We start from the raw sequence: 17,435 nt of genomic DNA on the forward strand, positions 1-17,435 counted from the left end.
TCCCCAGATGCCCAGCTGCGCCCTCCATCCCCCCGACCCTGTCATCCTTAGCATCTGACACATAGGCAGCCTCGGGGAACGTGAAAGAGACATCCTCTGTAGACGATAGGGTGCAACCCAGGGCGTGACACCAAGCGGCCTCACCGTGCTATTGATGCTGGCTAACAGCTTCCCGTTGAATTCCACCATGGAGTACACGGCCCCTTTCACTTCCTTCTCAGCCACAGTCTGTAGTTTTCCTGAGGGGAGAGACAAAAGACTCTGAGTCTCCTTTAGGAGCCCACACTTTAACTCATCAAAAGAATCCTGACTCCCCCTCTGGCTCTAATTCCTGCTCCCAAACCACGCATCTGAATGCAGGAAGTAGAGTCAGTGTCTCCTGGGGTTAACCACCACCACAGCTATGAGCCCCAACAGAATGTGCAGCGACTCCACGCTGTGTCCAAGATCTGCCGCCCCCAAAATTGCAGCTCCGACTCCCAAGATGGAGACCACATTCCATCTCCGCCATCTGAGCTGAGATTTTGGGGTTGATAGTGAGTCCTGAGAACCCTCTTGGGTAGGGGAGATGAGAAGAGACAGATGTGCACACGAAGCACTAAAGCTGCAACAGGACCCACGCGGCTGAGCAACCAAGTGCAAAGCAAACCTAGGATTCCTCTCCTTCTGGCCGCTCGATTCTCTTACCCGTACTTCACCTCCCCCGCCCCCGCCCCCACCCGTCTTCCCTTCAAAGAGTAGAAAAGGAAGAAACGCAAGCTAGATTTTACTTGTGGGTCTGCCGCCCCCCTCTGTGAAAACTGATTCAGATCAGCAGCAGCTTGAGTGGCAGAACACAAAGTCTCGTGGCACAGCAATCAATCCAGGCTCTTCCGCTGCTTCACCAAGGCCCTGAACCCAAACGGTCTCACTTTCCCAGATGTCAGATCTCTCAAAGGCTGGGGACGGTGCCCACTTACCGTCGGAATACTGAAAGACCACGATCCGACCCTGCTTGGGCTCCGCCTCTTCGGGATACACCATGGCCGTGCCCACGATGAAGTACGTGTTGGGGTCTTTGCCCAGCTTGCAGGAGACCAGGCTGAGGGCGTACTCGTTCTGCAGAAACTGGTGGGCATGAAGCACTGGAAGGAGACCGGGAGGCGTGACTGGCTGCTGAGCCCCACACACAGGTACCCCGGGGTCCAGGGAGGCCCCCAGCTGGGCTCCGAGCACGGCGCGGGCGGTGCCGGGACGCCGCCTCCAACTGCTCCTGTCCCCTCAGCCTGTCTCCGTCCCTCACCAGCCTGTGCTGACGGGAGGCAGCCCGGCACCCTGCACTCCCGGCCAACCCAGAGGTCCCACCCCTCCTTTCTTCTCCTCCTCCTGGGAGGGTCTGCCACGAGGTTTACCCAACTTCGGAACCTATGAGAGCCTAGAACCGGCTAGCTGAGGGAGGAGGACGTGGGCAGCAAAGGACAGAAAGAGCTCATCTGCACCTTCGAAGGTGTGCTGGTCAATGATGAGGAGGTTGTGCACCTCCACCTCTTCTCCAAAGGAGGTCTCGTGAGGCGCTGTGCTGCTGGAGAACAGCTTGCTGGAGCTGACGCTGCTGGACAGGGCCTGAGAACACAGAACGCACGCGCCCTCTCAAAAGGAGAACGGGAGGGGGTCGGCCAGGACCAGGGGACAGAAGCGGATCTGAAGGAGGAAATCTCAAGGCTGGCAGCTCGAGGGGAGCCAGAAGAACAGAGAGCTTCGGAGAGGACACGGGGACCGAGGATAAGGAGCCAAATCCCGTATAAAATTGCCACAGCAGTCCAACACAGAAGAGCCTGAGGGTCGCTAACGGCCATTAAGACAGTGATGGCAAGTCGCTCGAACAAAGCGAATGAAGAACTAAGGCAACCTAGCGAGGGGAGAGACTCCAGCTCTGCCGATGGGAAGCGCGGGAAGCAGGTGAAATAAAGACAGGTGTAAAGACCTTATGCTCTGGGTTAAGGAGAGATGGTTCCAGCACAGACGTCTGGGAGCAAGAAAAGCAGAGAACACGCGGAACTAAAGCGTCAGCTAACACCGCCACTGAGTCTATCACGCGGGGCCGCAGACTGGCACCCGTATTTCACAGATGAGAAATCTGAACTTTAGGCTTGCCCAAGGTCACACAGCTAGCAGTAAACCCTGAAGACAGTTCTGCCAGACTCCAGACCCCGCCTCTTACCTGTTATGCTAACGCTGCCCCCCGTTACTCATACCTACGAAGCCCTCAAATTGATGAACCAAGAGAATTACTCATCCTGCAAGGCTACGGACTAGCAAAATCACAGACTTCCACACTTATCCCAAATTCTTCTCAACCCTCTGATGAGGGTGCCAAATCCAGCTCGCTCCCTGTCTTTATAACACGGTGTTACTGGAACCCAGCTATCCTACCTGTGTCGACGGCTGCTTCCGTAACGGCCGACTGGAGGAGTCGTTCCCACAGGGCCGACAAAGCCGCACCCATTATGTGACCCTTTACTGAAGAGTTTGCCAGCCCTGCTGTGATGCCATCTTTCTGTGTCCATGCCCTCACCTGGGTGCTGGCACTGGGCCTCAGGGCCGTTGTGCCCCCACTCGTGTCCTGGACTTCAATCCGGCTAGAAAGGACCCCGAAGCACTGGGACACTTCCTGATAGCAGATCTTCCTGGAGAACAGGTGCGGACAGTGCCTCTCAGAACAGGTCTGAAGCGCCCACACCGACGCCCAGATGGCTGAGCTCCGCGGCCCTCCTCCCCTGGCCCTCACCTGGGGGACTCGTAGAGGGGGACCGTGCGAATGTGCAGCTTCTGGATCTCGTCGATGGTGCCAATGGTGAGGGTGCTATTGTTGGCCAGTGCCAGGCTGGAAAGAAGGGTCTGGGTTTAGATTGAGTAGACCCAAGGAAGGAAAGGATTCTACGAGGCAACTCCGTAAGGGGAAGAAAAACAAGGCAGAATTACACTAGCTTACTCGTTAGTGGTTCTCAACTTTGACTCTATGCTAAAAATCATGAGGGGGTGGAGAAGGGGGCGATCTTGAAACATTCAGATCCCTGGTCTCACTGCCACCCCCCATCTCACTAATAAGTCTGGTTGGGCCTAGGCTGAGATTTTTTTTTTTTTAACGTTTATTTACTTTTGAGAGACAGAGTGCAAGCAAGGGAGGGGCAGAGAGAGAGGAAGACAGAGGATCTAAAGTGGGATCAGTGCTGACAGCAGAGAGCCTGATGAAACTCACAAAACTGTGAGATCAGGACCTGAGCCACTCAACTGACTGACCCACCCAGGGTTGAGATTTTTAACTGCTTTCCATTTAATGCTAAAAATGTAGCTACAGAATCTACAACTAGGATCCTCCAAATCTCATTTGCATCAGAATGAGCGAGAGTGCTGGGCCCCACCCCCAGGGTCTCTGATTAAGGGGAGTTTACTGGAGCTGGAGCTGCAGGAGTGGGGGGGGGGGGGGGGGGGCACGTGGGGATGATCATACTATGAGAAACCCAGCTCTAGAAGAATACACAATCATTTCTAAATCAGGGGTTCAGAAACCAACTAACCATCTGAATCACTAGGGAGGTTTCCTGAAAATATAGATTCTAGGACTGAACCCCAGATCTACTGAATCAGAATCTAAAAAGGAGTCAAAAGAAATCTGTACTTTTTATAAAGCATCCCAGGGATTTCTAATAGGCAGCCAGAGCTGAGAACCTCTGTTCTACATTTCTCATCTTAGCTATTTACAGATTCAACTTTGGGAAAAGGCTAGAGGACAAGGGTTTGAGGAAAACATCATGACGCCCTCCATCAACGGCATCTGTTGAAGAAAGAAAAAGAGGCTCACCTGTCAGGATAGCCATCAGAGTTGAGGGGACACATGTAGTTGACTTCCTTGAGGTTGACATTGGAGAAGACCAATTTGTGGTTGCTGCTGTAGATGACAGTGGGGCGGTCAGAGCAAGCAAAGACGTTGGTGGTAGAGAGAGAACGGAAAGTCCTCAATACCGTGGGCTGGGTGCCCAGAGTCACCTTCTTCCGATCGCTCAACAGGCCTACAGAAAGAACGGCATCAGGAGAGAGAAGGACAGGACGCGGGACAAACAGCTGGGCCGTGGAGGTTCAAGAGCAGTGGGCCGAGGCTAAGGCCACTAACTGCTCACTCCTGATTTCTCAAAGACTCCCCGTCCAAAGTGTTCTGCTCACCCGTCTCAATGTTGAGCCCGAAGTAGAAAAGTGCCCCGTCTCCCAAGGCACAAAGGAGGTAGTGGCTGCTCTCAAAAGTGGTCATCAGGATGGAACGAGGAATGATCTCTGTGGGAGAGGGGCACGTCAAGATCTTGCTCCACATTCTGACTTGGATCCCAACCCCTAAAGGGTCCTCAGGAGACACCTACCTCCACCCAGCATCTCTTTGTGCAGTAGCTCAAAAGAGGGCAGCTTCAAGATACGTGCAGAGATGTCTGTCCACAGGCCAATGGCACAAAGAGGGGACAGCCCGTTGCTGTCCCCCAGTGGGGTGATGTCCAAGCAGGCCACTTCGTGTTCCATCTCTGTGTGGCTGAACAAAGAGGAAGATGGCAGAGGAAGGACTCCGAGGATGAATGAAGACCCGGAGAACAGGAGAGGAAAGGCAGAGCAGACCGACCGGCACACACCTGATCTGCCGGAGCTCCTGAGGGTGGATCTGCAGGTAGTAGAGGGCCCTTCCCACGGCCACCACCACCTGGCTGCTGTTGCAGGAGGCCACGCTGATGTTCTTGCCCTGAGGCTCCTTCCACTCACTGACCAGAGCTTTGGGTTCTTGAGAGACCAACCTCACAGATGCTGACGTGATCTAGAAAAAAGAAGAGCAGTGTCTCCAAGCACCTGCTGGGATCCATCCACAAGGGGGAAGGTGGTAAGGGCTGCCCTAGTGGAGCCCTAAAAGTAAACTAGGGAAGTCCTCTCTGCCATGTATTTTTCTTCCCCAAACACCTAGAACGATTAGTTCCGATAGATGCCATCTGTCGCTGAAGCCCTGAAGAAGGCTGGCTTAAAACAACTTCCAGCTGACATACCGGAAAAAAAAGGTAACCTGACTCATTCTGATGAAGTCTTGGGAAAACTATCAACAGAGGAAGACCCCGTGACTACCGGCCTAGCAGTCTTTCTCAAACCAAAAATCAGTCTTCTAAAATAGTCAAGCTCTTTACTATACATGAACCATTAAAATGCTTTAAAATTTGGAGGCTCCGGGATGGCTCGGTCGGTGGAAGAGTGCGACTCTTGATCTCAGGGTCATGAGTTCAAGCCCCATCTTGGGTGTGGAGATCACTTAAAACTAAGATCTTAAGGGGAGGGGTGCCTGGGTGGCTCAGTCGGTTGAGCGTTTGACTTCGACTCAGGTCATTAACTACTGGTTCGTGAGTTCATGCCCCGCATCAGGCTCTGTGTGGACAAGCTCAGAGCCCGAGTTTGCTTCCGATTCTGTGTCTCCCCTTCTCTGTTCCTCCCCCACTTGCACTCTCTCTCTCTCTCAAAAATAAACATTAAAAAAAAAAAAATTTTTTTTAAAAGTCTTAAGGGGAGCCTGGATGGCTCAGTTGGTTAAGCATCTGACTCTTGGTTTCGGCTCTGGTCACGCTCTCACGGTTCGTGAGGTTGGGATCTGTGCTGACAGAACAGAGCCTGCTTAGGATTCTCTCCTTCCACCCCTCCTCCATCCTCTCAAAATAAATAAACGTTAAAAAAATAAAACCCTTTACAAAAGGCTATGAAATTATGTTGAAATAAGTTTAATGAATCTATTTCATCACTGAAATAAAATAAAAAGCAAGTTGATGACAGTGTAATGTCATTGATTCATCTCACGTATCAAAACTGAGTTCCTATTTAAAGAGTAAAGCCCTTTAATAACAGACACACGAACTGGTGCCAGTCTTCAGGCCACTAGTTAGAAAACACTGACAAAGCAATGAATCAGTATCTGGGCATCTCCCACACTTGGTCCAGAAACCAACAGAACCTTCTCTCTGGCTTTTACCAAATCCACCACTGCCTGCTGACTAACAGGAAGACCCAAGTGGATAAAAAGATGGAGACAAGTTCATTAATCCTCAGGCACACAAACGCCATGCCCGACACCGGCAAACACTGACAGTTAAGGAAAGTGCAAAAGGTTGAGGGGATGTGCAAAAAGTGAAGAGAGCCAGGGGTCACTCCAAACTGAAAACAACGAAGGCGTGGGAAGGCGCTCAGAAATCAGGCTCCCGGGGCTAACAAGCGCCAAAAGGACACCTGACCCCCGTGTCACGTATATATTTAAAACAAAATCAGAATACAGTAAGTTCTCGTTCTAACAACGTGGAGAGTGTTGCTGACAATCATATATGGACGGGAGCATTAGGACTAAATATTAGAACAAGGGAAAAAATACGTCTCATAAAATAAGCATAATCAGCGGTTTGCCCAAATGTGGCACCCCAAACCATAAAAATGTTACGATCCCAGTCTATAAAAGAGAATGTGAATAAATACAATATACATACATTTCAGAAAAAAACAAAGTTAAAAGGAACAACTCCAAAATTAACCCACCACTGGGTGGTAGGTCATCGAGTAATTTTAATTTTCTTTCCCTAGGATTCCTGTTACTTTCAGAGTCATAACCATGGACTGTCTTAAAATCCTATGGTGCTCTAGACTGCACTGTAGGTCAAATTCAAGTAAACAGCGCTTGCCCCTTTCTCAGTTACCTGGATAAGTTGCTGATGAGCCACGTTGCCACAGAAGAAAGTCTGCTGATCATCCACGAAACCCATCAGTTCGGTTTCCTCCACCTCCTCTCCGTTCAACATGAGAACTCTGCGGCAGAAGGGAAGGCCCAGGTCAGCCGGCCTGGCTTCCCCACCTTGCACCCTTCACAGGAGCACCTGGAGCTGGCATCAGACTCACCCTTACCTTGTCTGGCCCACAAAAGAGAGCACCAGAGTGTCATCAGTCTCCCGGTTAGGATCAGACCGCAGCGGCCACAGACCTGGAAGAAAGATCAAGGAGTAAGACTCAGAGCACAGCCCAACACTCGGCTGCCCACATCTAAGGAAGGGCAGCCTGGCCCCAAGGAGCGGGAACTTTGTGGAGTCCGTCCTAAAGCTGAAATACCCACTCTGTTCTTTCCTGGCTTTAAGACCCTGAAGAAGTTATTTTTAAAACTGTTTTGAGCCTAATATTTTTAAGTTTTTCCTTTAATTTGGAAGAGGAGAATACATTTCTAGGACTTAAAATCAAAATCTGTTCTTAAAATGTGTACACAGAGGTTCCATTCCTATACCTCTCCCTGAAACCTATCCGCCAAATAAGTCATCAATAGTCTCTTGTTTATTCTTCAAAAAGAAAAAAAATTTATAAGGAAATTGGCAGTATGTTACAAGCAAATACAAATACAAGAGATGTCTGGCTGTCTCAGTCCGTGGAGCATGCAGCTTCTTGACCTCAGGGTTGTGGGTTCGAGCCCCATATTGGGTGTCGACATTACTTAAAAATAAAACCTTAAGAAGTATGTACGTACATACATATGTACATATACACACATACACATATATACACACACTTAAGTATACGTACATGTACACACATATATACACATACACACACACACACACACACACACACACAACAGCCTATCGTACACTGTTTGGCACCATACTTTTCCACTTTGTATTAAGCCCTTATCAAAACTGAACAGTACTTTGTTTTTAACAGATGCACAGCATTTAAATATACAGACACACCAGTTTATTATTAAGTCTTATCTGATGGACACTTTTTCAGTATTTTGCACACAATCCCACAACAAATGATCTTGTATTTATGTCATTCCGTACATACGAAGGTCTATGGGGTAGATTCCTAGAAACAGGATTATCTATAAATCATTAAATGCATGTGCAGTTTTGGCAATATTACCAATAAGCATGCTTATTTCCTCACAGCCTCACCAACAGTGTTGTCAAACTTTTGGATTCTGGTCACCTGGTGAAGAATGGTATTGCTATTCAGTTCGGATTTGCACTTCCCTTATTACAGGTAAGGCCCGTTACCCGTCTATGCATGTTCTCCTACAATTTGGGGACAGGAATTTTTGGTGATCCCCTTTATAGAAATGTTTGGATAAATTAGGGAGGTTAGGCCTCTGTCTATAAGGTGAAGTACAAACGTTTTTATCTGGTGTGCCATCTCTCATGACTTAACCTTACAGAGTTTGGTTTCTGCCATGCAGAAGTGTTTTACTTTTATGTTGCTGAATTAACCAATCATTCCCTTTGCTTCTGTACTGGAGTCATATTTTAAAAGACCTTCCCCACTAAATTATAAAGGGGGGGTACCTAGGTGGCTCAGTCGGTTAAGGGTCTGACCCTTGACCGGCTCAGGTCACGATTTCGCGGTTCCTGAATTCAAGCCCCACGTCAGCTCTGCACTGACAGAGTGGAGCCTGTTTGGGATTTTGTCTCCTGCTTGCTACCTCTCTTTCAAAACAAATAAAAATTTAAAAAAAATAATAAAACAAATAAAATTATAAAGGAATTCAACTTTTTCTTTTAACTTTTCTATAGCTGTTTTTCAAAAAAGAAATTTTTATGTTTATTTATTTTTGTACAGTCTCCTTTTTTACATGGAGTCTGATCCATGTGGATTCTAGTAAGGTATACAAAGTACAGCACAGATCCAAACTCATCTTTCCCCGGTTGATGACTGGGAACACCATTTATTAAAAACCATTCATAAAAGAATCATCTTGGGGCATCTGGGTGGCTCAGTTGGTTGAGTGTCTGACTTGGACTCCGATCATGATCTCACAGCTCATGGGGCTCACTGCTGTCAGCACACGGCCCACTTAGGATCCCCCGTCCTCCTCTCTCTCTGCCCCTCCCCTGCCGGTGCTATCTCCAACATAAATAAACATAAGAAATCATCTTTGGGGCCCGTGGGTGCCTCAGCTGGCTGAGTGTCCAACTCTTGATTTCGGCTCAGGTCATGGTCTTACAGGTTGTGAGATTGAGCCCCTGGTCAGGCTCTGTGCCGACAGCACAGCACCTGTTTGGGATTGTCTCCCTCTCTCTTTGCCCCTCCCCAACGCATGTGTGATCTCTCTCTCTCTCAAAATAAATAAACTTAAAAAAAAATCATCTCTAGCTCACTGAACTGAGACACCACCATTGTATACTTAATTCCCACATGTAACTATGTCTATTTCTGGACTTTTTTTTAATTTTTGGATGTTTGAATTTTTTTAATTTCGGGAGTTTTGCTCAAGGAACCCTGCCTGTTAGTGCACCGAAACCACACTTTTATTCACTGAGGTTTAATGGCACATTTTAGTATCTGGTAGGGCTAGTCCCATCTCCTGGCTTTTCTTGCTTCTCCCTTTTTCCATTTGGACCTTGGATTATCTAGGTCAAGAAAAAAAAAAAGAAAAAAAAAAAAAACCCTGATATTTTATTGAGATACATGAAATATAAAAATAGGTCAAGGACTACTTTACAATTTCATTTATAGCACGTTGGCATGTCTTTTTTTCATCTGACCAAGCTATCCTTTGAACCTTTAAGGAGTATTTTAATGTTTTCCCTGTAGAAGTTTTGCACACTTTTTATAAAGTTTATTCCTTGGTATTTTGCCTTTTTACTGCTATTGTAAATTGGCTCCTTCCCTCCACTATACCTTCTAATGGACTGTGTTTTCACGTGAAAGCTATTAACTTTAGTACGTTAATTTTATATCCTACCACCTTAATGAATTGTTGTGTAGTTTTCCAGTCAATTCTCCTGGGTTTTGTAGTTTTATGATCTCTTCCTTTCTAACTCATAAACCTCTATTTTATTTATCCGTTTCCATCCTCTTATTTAACAGTCTTTTTTTCTGATGTGTCTCTCTCTCTATGTATATATCTTTGGTTTTGCTTTATGATTCAATCTGATCGTCTTTCTCCTTTAATAGGTGAGTTTTAGCCAATTCACATTTACTTAACATGACATATCAGATTTTTCAGACACCCATGCAGATGTATAGCTGTTCTGTCATATTACCCTGGGTCACATCTACTGCCTACATATCATAAAAGCCTTTCACTATATGGTCTTTCTTCGATCTTGATTATTATAGTTCTCCCGGAATTTAGGTTTTTACTTTTGTTCTACAAGTTCCCTTTACACTATATGCACTTGTATGTGATGTTCTCAGTCTCCTCTTTTTTCAGGGATTCTAATAGTTCCCTTATAGAAACGTTCAATTTAACTTAGAAACTTTCCCATTTCTCTACTCCATTATCCAATTTTGGTCAATAATATATATTTTCGAGTTTACTTTGGCACTTATAAATACGTTTAAGCTTCTACCACTGATTTGTCTTTTCCATTTTTTTTTAATTCTTCATCTGACCTGCTTTCCTCTAGCTCCCACCCAAGTGCCTTCACAACTCATAATGAGACCAAAGATCAAGGTCACTCAAATAAGATTTGCACCCTACATCCACCAAAAGGTTACCTTTGATGCCTGGTAAGTCAATGCTGGCATGCTCGTGGATTCCAATTCCATTTCGGATGATCCGCAAGGAACCTTCCTTGAAAGCCCCAGAGCAAGTAACCAGCTGCAAATAGAGAAAGCGTTTCTAAATACCCCCTCGCAAGCCTGGGGCCATCATACTGATGCCCAGCAAGTAAACCCAATGACCCTTCCAGTGGAGCTAAGTTTGAGGATGCAGACTTGGCAGAGGCTGATGTCCAAGTCCCTCAAATTTTCCAAGCAGACAGGACATTCTAGTCCAAGAAGCAAAAAGCAACTACCACTGCTCCTAACAAGGTGGCTTCCATCATTGGAACCTAGAGTGTACTAGAAAGAACACAGGATCTAGACTCAGACACACCTGCCATTTGGGGGTTATGGGACCTTGGACAAGTTCCTTGATCTTTCTCAGTCCCAAGTCTCCTCACGTCTGAAACAGCCAAGAATTCCTATCTAATAGGGTGCTCGTGTGATCACAGATAATGTAGATCTGTATCACCGACCTAGCGACGCACTCAACAAATGGTAGTTATCCTTGCGTCCTCGTTAGTGAGCAAGGCTCTTAAAACTTATCTTCAGTGGGCACACCCCACTCCAGACAGGCAAGTCTAGAAGAACACAGTTTGAGTGAACGTATCAACCATCCATTTCTAGGATGACCCTCTTACCTGTCCCTGCCCCTGCCTCTCCAGGTCCACCACGCACATGTCCACAATGGGTCCCAAATTAGTAAAGGTTTCCATGGCCACTACATAGGAGCCTTGTTCATTGCTGTCAACATTGAGCTAACAAGAAAAAATAAGGTTAGTCCTGGAATGCCGCTAAGAGATCCACCCTAAAGAGACGGTTATCATCCAAGAGAAACTCTGAATCCTACAAGATCTGCCCTTCTTGTACTCCACTGGATGCTTCTAACAAGGGGATTATTGACTAAGGAACATGGTTAGCTTCTAGAAGACCCACGAAACAGTCAGGGATGTCTAATCTGTGAGTCCCATGGATGGATTTCAAAGAAGCAGTTTGGAAATTAATGTAAAATGTTTGCATGTATTTCTCTGCAGAGAAATCCAAAGTTTTCATACTCCAGAGGTGATCTGGCACAATACACTATGACCTCTTTGAAGGGAGGAGCTGGGTCTTGTTTCATCATTGTATCCACTGTGCCCAGCACCTTGCCTGGCACATCTGTTGAATGAACCTTTAAGACAAAGAGCTAGTCAGGGTAGGAAGGGAAATCGACCGAGGAGACAGCTGCATAGTATGGAAACAGATGAAATGAAGAAATTCAGAGGTTCCAAACACAGGAGAAACGTGACAAAGAAGCAGTGAAGATGGCGAAAAAGCCAGAAAGAAGAAAGTATCTTCTCACCTTCACAAGCTGGGAGTCACCGAGGCGAGACCCAACGAACACAACACCATTATCGAGGTATGTCAAGCATTCGGCGATAGAGGTCTAGAAGAAAGTCAGTGGCATGAAAGGCATCAGAATGGACACTCCCTGGGAGCCCGACACTGTCCTACCACTGTCCTCTCACCTCTCAGAGGTCTGCTAAGAAAACAAACAGCTGCAGCCACGAGTCCGGAAACAATTCTCCATTTCAAATCCCCAGGCCCCACTAAACAAATGTTCCTAAGTCTCTGAAGTTTGTGACTCCACTTATCATATCCTTACAGTCAGAAAAATCTATTCTTTCTCTTGCAGGTGCCTCCTCCGAATGATCATCTTAATCCCAATGGCTCCAGTCTGCTCCTTAACTTTTTTGGGACCCTCCCCCTGGAACGGAGTATTAGCGTTAGGTTAATCTTCCATTCTGAATGGTATCCTTTCCATTTCTCTCCCTTTGTGTGCTTCACGTAGAGCACGGCTGCCTGCGAGATTCTCCAACATCTAACTCATTTGAAAACCAACTTCCGCAGCAGGACTGACCACGTGTCGCTAGGTGGTACGTAACACAGTTCCCAGTCACAGTGTGAGACCACACGTCTGGGGTCACTAGGGCGCTAGCAGAAGACAGCAGAGCAGGGACCAGCCCGACCTCTCCAAGGAGCTCCACGCGGAGATCTTTGAGGGTGACGGTGCCGTCCATCTGCTCCTCCTTCTCCAAGAGCAGCATAAAGAGCCGTCCTTCCATGTCTCCCAGCAGATAGCGGGAACCATTGGGGTCCACACGATTGTGACACACGATCGTGCTTTGCTGCCAAGAGGGAAGACATGGTCGTTAGAGATTAAGTGTCTCCCATAACCAGAGAGCAAACCCTCGTGAACCACTCCCTTTACCAAGCCCAGCCATTTCACAGGCAAGGAATCCACGTAGCAAACACTACGTGTGTGATTAAAAATGGGGACATTTTTATTCTGAAGACGATTTTCTGAGGAACTCAATACACCTGAAATGTTTTTTCACAGATTATCCTATTGGGAAATAGAAATACATAGAAAATAGGAAGCAGCGGTAAGTATTCACTGGACTATGAACACTACCACAGATTTTGTTACTTACCGTCACGACTTCGAATCCCTCCCACTGCTAACGCTACCAAAGACTATGTCATTTACCCTTTAACTTAATATTCTAATTCTTATGACTTAAAACACTGAGATTTGAAACTTTTGTGACCAATTTTTTTAAGTCTATACAACCGATCGCTCTATTACCCTCACATGACTTGAGCTCTGAGAACATTTAATCAAATCTGCAAAATCCTTCCCTTCGTAAAGTCGCCCCGGTAGACGGGAAGAGTAGGCCTCCTTCGATTACTACTGCCTTCTCTCGGCTAGCGGGCAAGCTCTCCGTAAGCAAAACCAGGCCAGTCTCTCTTCGTATTCCCAATGCCCCACGCAGAATCTTACACACATAGTAAACGCTAGGACAGACATCTAAAAGTGTCCCTTTACAAACGGGGAGAAAGAAAGGAGCAGGGTAAGAACGAGGGCAAAAAAAAAAAACAGAGAAGGAAGGAAAAGTAAAAGAGTGCCGCTCACCTTGATGATAGGAGGGGCAATCGCCAGGTATTTGTCACCGTTGTGATAGGTGATCGACTCCTGTCCAATGATGATGGCCCCTCCAAAGGGCTCTGGGACTGCAGGGGAAAGGACAGCATTAGAACGCTCAGTACTCCAGACCTGCCAAGCCCTGTAGCGTCAAGGGCACTGATCCAGCCACCTCTGGGGCGAACCTTCAGGAAATCATTATTTTTAAAAAGACAACCAAGTCCAAGGAACGTGGCGGCCTTTAACTGACGCTGCGGTCTGGGCAATGTCAGGCTGGCATCACCTAACCCTGTATTGTTATCGTCACTCTTCCGGTGTTTCCGAGCCCCCACGGGTGGGGCGTCTCCCCTGTGCTCTTCCACCTGCACCCTCCCCCTTTCTCTCCTCAACTTTGATCTCTCGAACTCAAAACGGTTATTCTTTTTCCCGTTCCTTAGCTTACTTTCCCCCGTTACCAGGGCCACCATTTAGAAAAGCCAATTCTCACTTGAGAGTTCTAAAATTTCTCTCCCAAGCGAGACACATAACATGATGTCGAGGGCAGGATGTGGGACAAGGAGCACAGAGGCCTGGAGTCAGGCCGAGGCTTTGTCAGCCAGGCACAGGCACGGGCAAGCCCCGTGGCCCAGGCATCCCCATCTGCGAAAGACTCAGATTAGATAAGCTCCCCAGGCCACCCCGCCTCGGTTTTTCAACGTTATGCCCAGCAATGAAATAATGAGAGTAATTTCTACACGCCACTCTGCAAATCAATCTCAGTACTTAACCCCGCCACCCCAAATAAAGGAAAGCTCTACTTTCTGGGAGGAGTGAAAAACAGACAATCCCGAAGACAAAAATGGGAAAAGCAAAGGAAAGCACATTTAGAAAACAGGAGACGTCAGGGCTGCTGAGTAATGCACGGGCATAATAGCATCTGAGCCCGGAAATGAAGGCGCAGAGAAGGTCAGGAAGGAGCAAGAGTAGGGAACAGACCCAGACCTGGGGGGCGGGGGCACATTTCCAAAACCCCAACCAACCTGCAATCACCATGGAAGCCTCAGCTTCTACGTTTTCCTGTTTCCAAGGGCCCTTATTGAACTCCTTCTCTCGGAGAGACACCTCATAGGTTTTCACATGCCGCCCCTGAGGGTCCTAGGTGGGGGAAAGGTGGAGTGGTTAGCCCCAACGAAGGGTGAACCCTGGACTGGACAGGAGTCCTGAAAGGGACAGGCCATCCCCACCCAGCATCTGACCGTCCTATCACATTGGCCTTACTACCCTGACCCATCCATATGCCGACAGCCACCAACTAAACCTATGACTGGGTAGGCTGAGACCCAGACCTGTTTCTAACAACTCAACCAACCAAGACAGGCGTCAGAATTAGAAAAATCAATGTGGCACGCTATACCGATCACCGTAAGAAATACAACATACACGTGTATATTCACGGGTGTGTCTAAGACATACGTTACGTCCTAGAGTCCTTGGTCTCAAGGAACTTACTACATTGAGAAGCTATATACGTCTAAGAGATTAAAAAATTTATCTGAGGGGCGCCTGGCTGGCTCGGTCCGTGGAGCATGCAATTCTTGACATCGGGGTCGTGAGTTCGAGCCCCAAACTGGGTGTAGAGATTACTTAAAAAAAAAAAAAAAAAGATACAATTCTTAAGCACATTCCGCAGGGGTGATGGGAGTGAGAACAGAACACAACACTACTCTACAAGGAGGTTTTAGCTAAGACCTCCAGTCCTGCCTTTGTCAACACCTTCCCCCGCTTCTCCTGAATCCTGACTCACATCAGTCCTAGGGCCATCAAAGTCACCTTTGAGGCTAGAAGAGCAGGGACGGGGAGGCTACAATCGGCCAGTGGGAGATGGCATCAACAAAGGCCAGATGGAAGTCTAAGAAGTTATGGAAAGAATTCCACAATGTGTTTCGGGGCAGGGGCCACATCTTAATCGCTGCTAATAGCTCCTGACACACTTAGAATGACTATCTTTCAACGGGCAAGTCCCTAAATGTTTCCCAAGTTGAATTTTTGGCACAAAACAGGAGATAGTGGTTTTTAGTTGAGGAAAGGTCTTCCCACCAATGACAGGGGTAAGACTGAACTTCATGAAAAGTTCAAGCTGGGGTTTGCATTTGGACCCCTGAGACATATACAGAAACGAAGATCTTTCACAACTGGCAGCCCTGAGGCTAGGAACAGACAGGATCAGCCTTGAATAACCAACATCAATGTTTTAATGACCTGGTAATTTACAAAACTGTACACGAGAGAGAAATTCTTAAGTTTTTATTTCAGCTTCAGTAGTGAACTGTGAGCAAGATCAAACAAAATCTCCTAAAGTCGTTTCAACCTCATTCAACTGAACTTCATTCCGACCAGCCTCTGAACTCTAGCACTTAAGGGGACACTAAATAATATGCAAAAACAATCAGTGTTTCCGAAGCTTAACACAGCTATCGAACGTGCCCACGTGTCTCACTCGGGACTCAGACTAGGTTTCCCTCCACCACTGATTCAACCACATGCAAGCAAAATGACCTCATGCTATCTGGCTCTTTGTTAAAAGGCGGAGATTTTTCTAAGATACAGGCAAGTGAGCCTGGTGTTCTGCCACCCCGCCCCCACTTAACAAATCTGGCTCAGAGAACAGCTGCCCAGGATCAGCGCGGCTAAAGTTTGAGGCACAGACCAAAATAGAAGTCAACAGCCAACAAGTCACCAGAAAGTGAGGGCTGGACAAAATGCAAACCTCTTCTTAGAAGATGCAAATAAGACATCGCCAAGATGATTTTTCTTTTGCTTATAGGGGCAATTTCTAAATCACTGCTCTACAGCTAAGTTTTAATAATCCCCTAGCATGCCGGTAAGAGACTCAGACAAAGTATAAACTGGGTCACCCTATAAAATCTCCAAGGTCCACAAGAATGTAATCTCAGGATTAAAACCTGCTACCAGCCCCAGAGAGCTTCCTGCCTCATTAAGTACTACTGCGCTCAAGAGGCAATCAAATTCTGACCCATATTAATCATACCATTCAAAACATTTAAGGACAAATACGTTCAACTCTCTGCCTGCCCTACTGCCAAATCCAGACATTCCAATTAGCGGAAAGCAACTCCCACTGTGCAAAACCACACCGCTTCCCCCTCTCTCCTCCAGCTCCAGTACCTGGTAGACAAAGCAGATGGTAGGTGCTTGGCAACCATATAAGAACTTGACGTCGATGACATGCAACTCCTCGAGGCGGATGTTAAAGGCCTTGAGCTCTTTATTGTCCCGGTCTAGCGGAATAACCTTGAAAAGCCCATCATAGAGTCGCAGGCCAATCATGCGGCACTCGGGGTCAATAATGCCAATGATGCCAGTCTCTGAGGGGCGGCCAATACGGTCCTAAGAAGTAAAACTGGGGTTAGGAGGGGCGCCTGGGTGGCTCAGTCGGTTAAGCCTCTGACTTCAGCTCAGGTCACGATCTCACAGTTCGTGGGTTCGAGCCCCGTGTCGGGCTCTGTGCTGACAGCTCAGAGCCTGGAGCCTGCTTCAGATCCTGCGTCTCCCTCTCTCTCTGCCCCTCCCCTGCTCACGCTCTGTCTCTCTCTCTCAAAAAAATAAAATTAAAAAAACTGAGGTTAGGGAAGAACCTCAACACTCAGGGTAACAGAGGATACCAGGCACCTCCTCCCCAAGGTGACTTTAGGGGTAGCAGTAAAACCAGCGGCGTCTACTGGCCATGCCAGCGAGCCCACATCAGTGCGTGCCTTTTCGCAGAACACTGAATCTCAATGAATTAGTACCCTGTCCCTTGGACTCTTCCTTTCTTCATAAAAGCTCAAACCCTTAGGATGTTCTCTTTGTTTCTCTGATCACAGAGAGAGCTGCCCCCAGCAGCTCAATTTTCTCCATCAAATCATGA

At 47.3% G+C, this 17,435-nt stretch overlaps 1 protein-coding gene and 1 long non-coding RNA gene across 6 annotated transcripts in view; one reads left to right on the top strand and one right to left on the bottom strand.

The window, feature by feature from the left end:
* Window positions 1-17,435, bottom strand: part of DDB1 (damage specific DNA binding protein 1) — a 29,445-nt gene that overhangs the window by 8,944 nt on the left and 3,066 nt on the right. For 4 of the 5 annotated variants that reach the window (XM_042958795.1, XM_042958798.1, XM_042958797.1 and 1 more), the window contains 18 exons: window positions 16,694-16,915; window positions 14,548-14,662; window positions 13,520-13,617; window positions 12,573-12,731; window positions 11,906-11,989; window positions 11,205-11,321; window positions 10,519-10,621; window positions 6,937-7,012; window positions 6,732-6,840; window positions 4,653-4,831; window positions 4,392-4,555; window positions 4,201-4,308; window positions 3,842-4,049; window positions 2,768-2,863; window positions 2,555-2,666; window positions 1,479-1,602; window positions 960-1,124; window positions 145-239 (listed from right to left, as the gene is read on the bottom strand). In XM_042958795.1, coding sequence (XP_042814729.1) covers window positions 145-239; window positions 960-1,124; window positions 1,479-1,602; window positions 2,555-2,666; window positions 2,768-2,863; window positions 3,842-4,049; window positions 4,201-4,308; window positions 4,392-4,555; window positions 4,653-4,831; window positions 6,732-6,840; window positions 6,937-7,012; window positions 10,519-10,621; window positions 11,205-11,321; window positions 11,906-11,989; window positions 12,573-12,731; window positions 13,520-13,617; window positions 14,548-14,662; window positions 16,694-16,915 — 2,334 coding nt within the window. The remainder of the gene's footprint in view (window positions 1-144; window positions 240-959; window positions 1,125-1,478; window positions 1,603-2,554; window positions 2,667-2,767; window positions 2,864-3,841; window positions 4,050-4,200; window positions 4,309-4,391; window positions 4,556-4,652; window positions 4,832-6,731; window positions 6,841-6,936; window positions 7,013-10,518; window positions 10,622-11,204; window positions 11,322-11,905; window positions 11,990-12,572; window positions 12,732-13,519; window positions 13,618-14,547; window positions 14,663-16,693; window positions 16,916-17,435) is intronic. The other variant, XM_042958796.1, reaches the window with a different exon arrangement.
* Window positions 11,330-13,501, top strand: LOC122231265. The gene is made up of 3 exons (XR_006208453.1): window positions 11,330-11,962; window positions 12,395-12,479; window positions 12,944-13,501. It is a non-coding gene; the product is annotated as an uncharacterized LOC122231265 (long non-coding RNA).

The sequence above is a fragment of the Panthera tigris genome, chromosome D1 (assembly GCF_018350195.1).
Source record: "Panthera tigris isolate Pti1 chromosome D1, P.tigris_Pti1_mat1.1, whole genome shotgun sequence".
Taxonomy (NCBI): domain Eukaryota; kingdom Metazoa; phylum Chordata; class Mammalia; order Carnivora; family Felidae; genus Panthera; species Panthera tigris.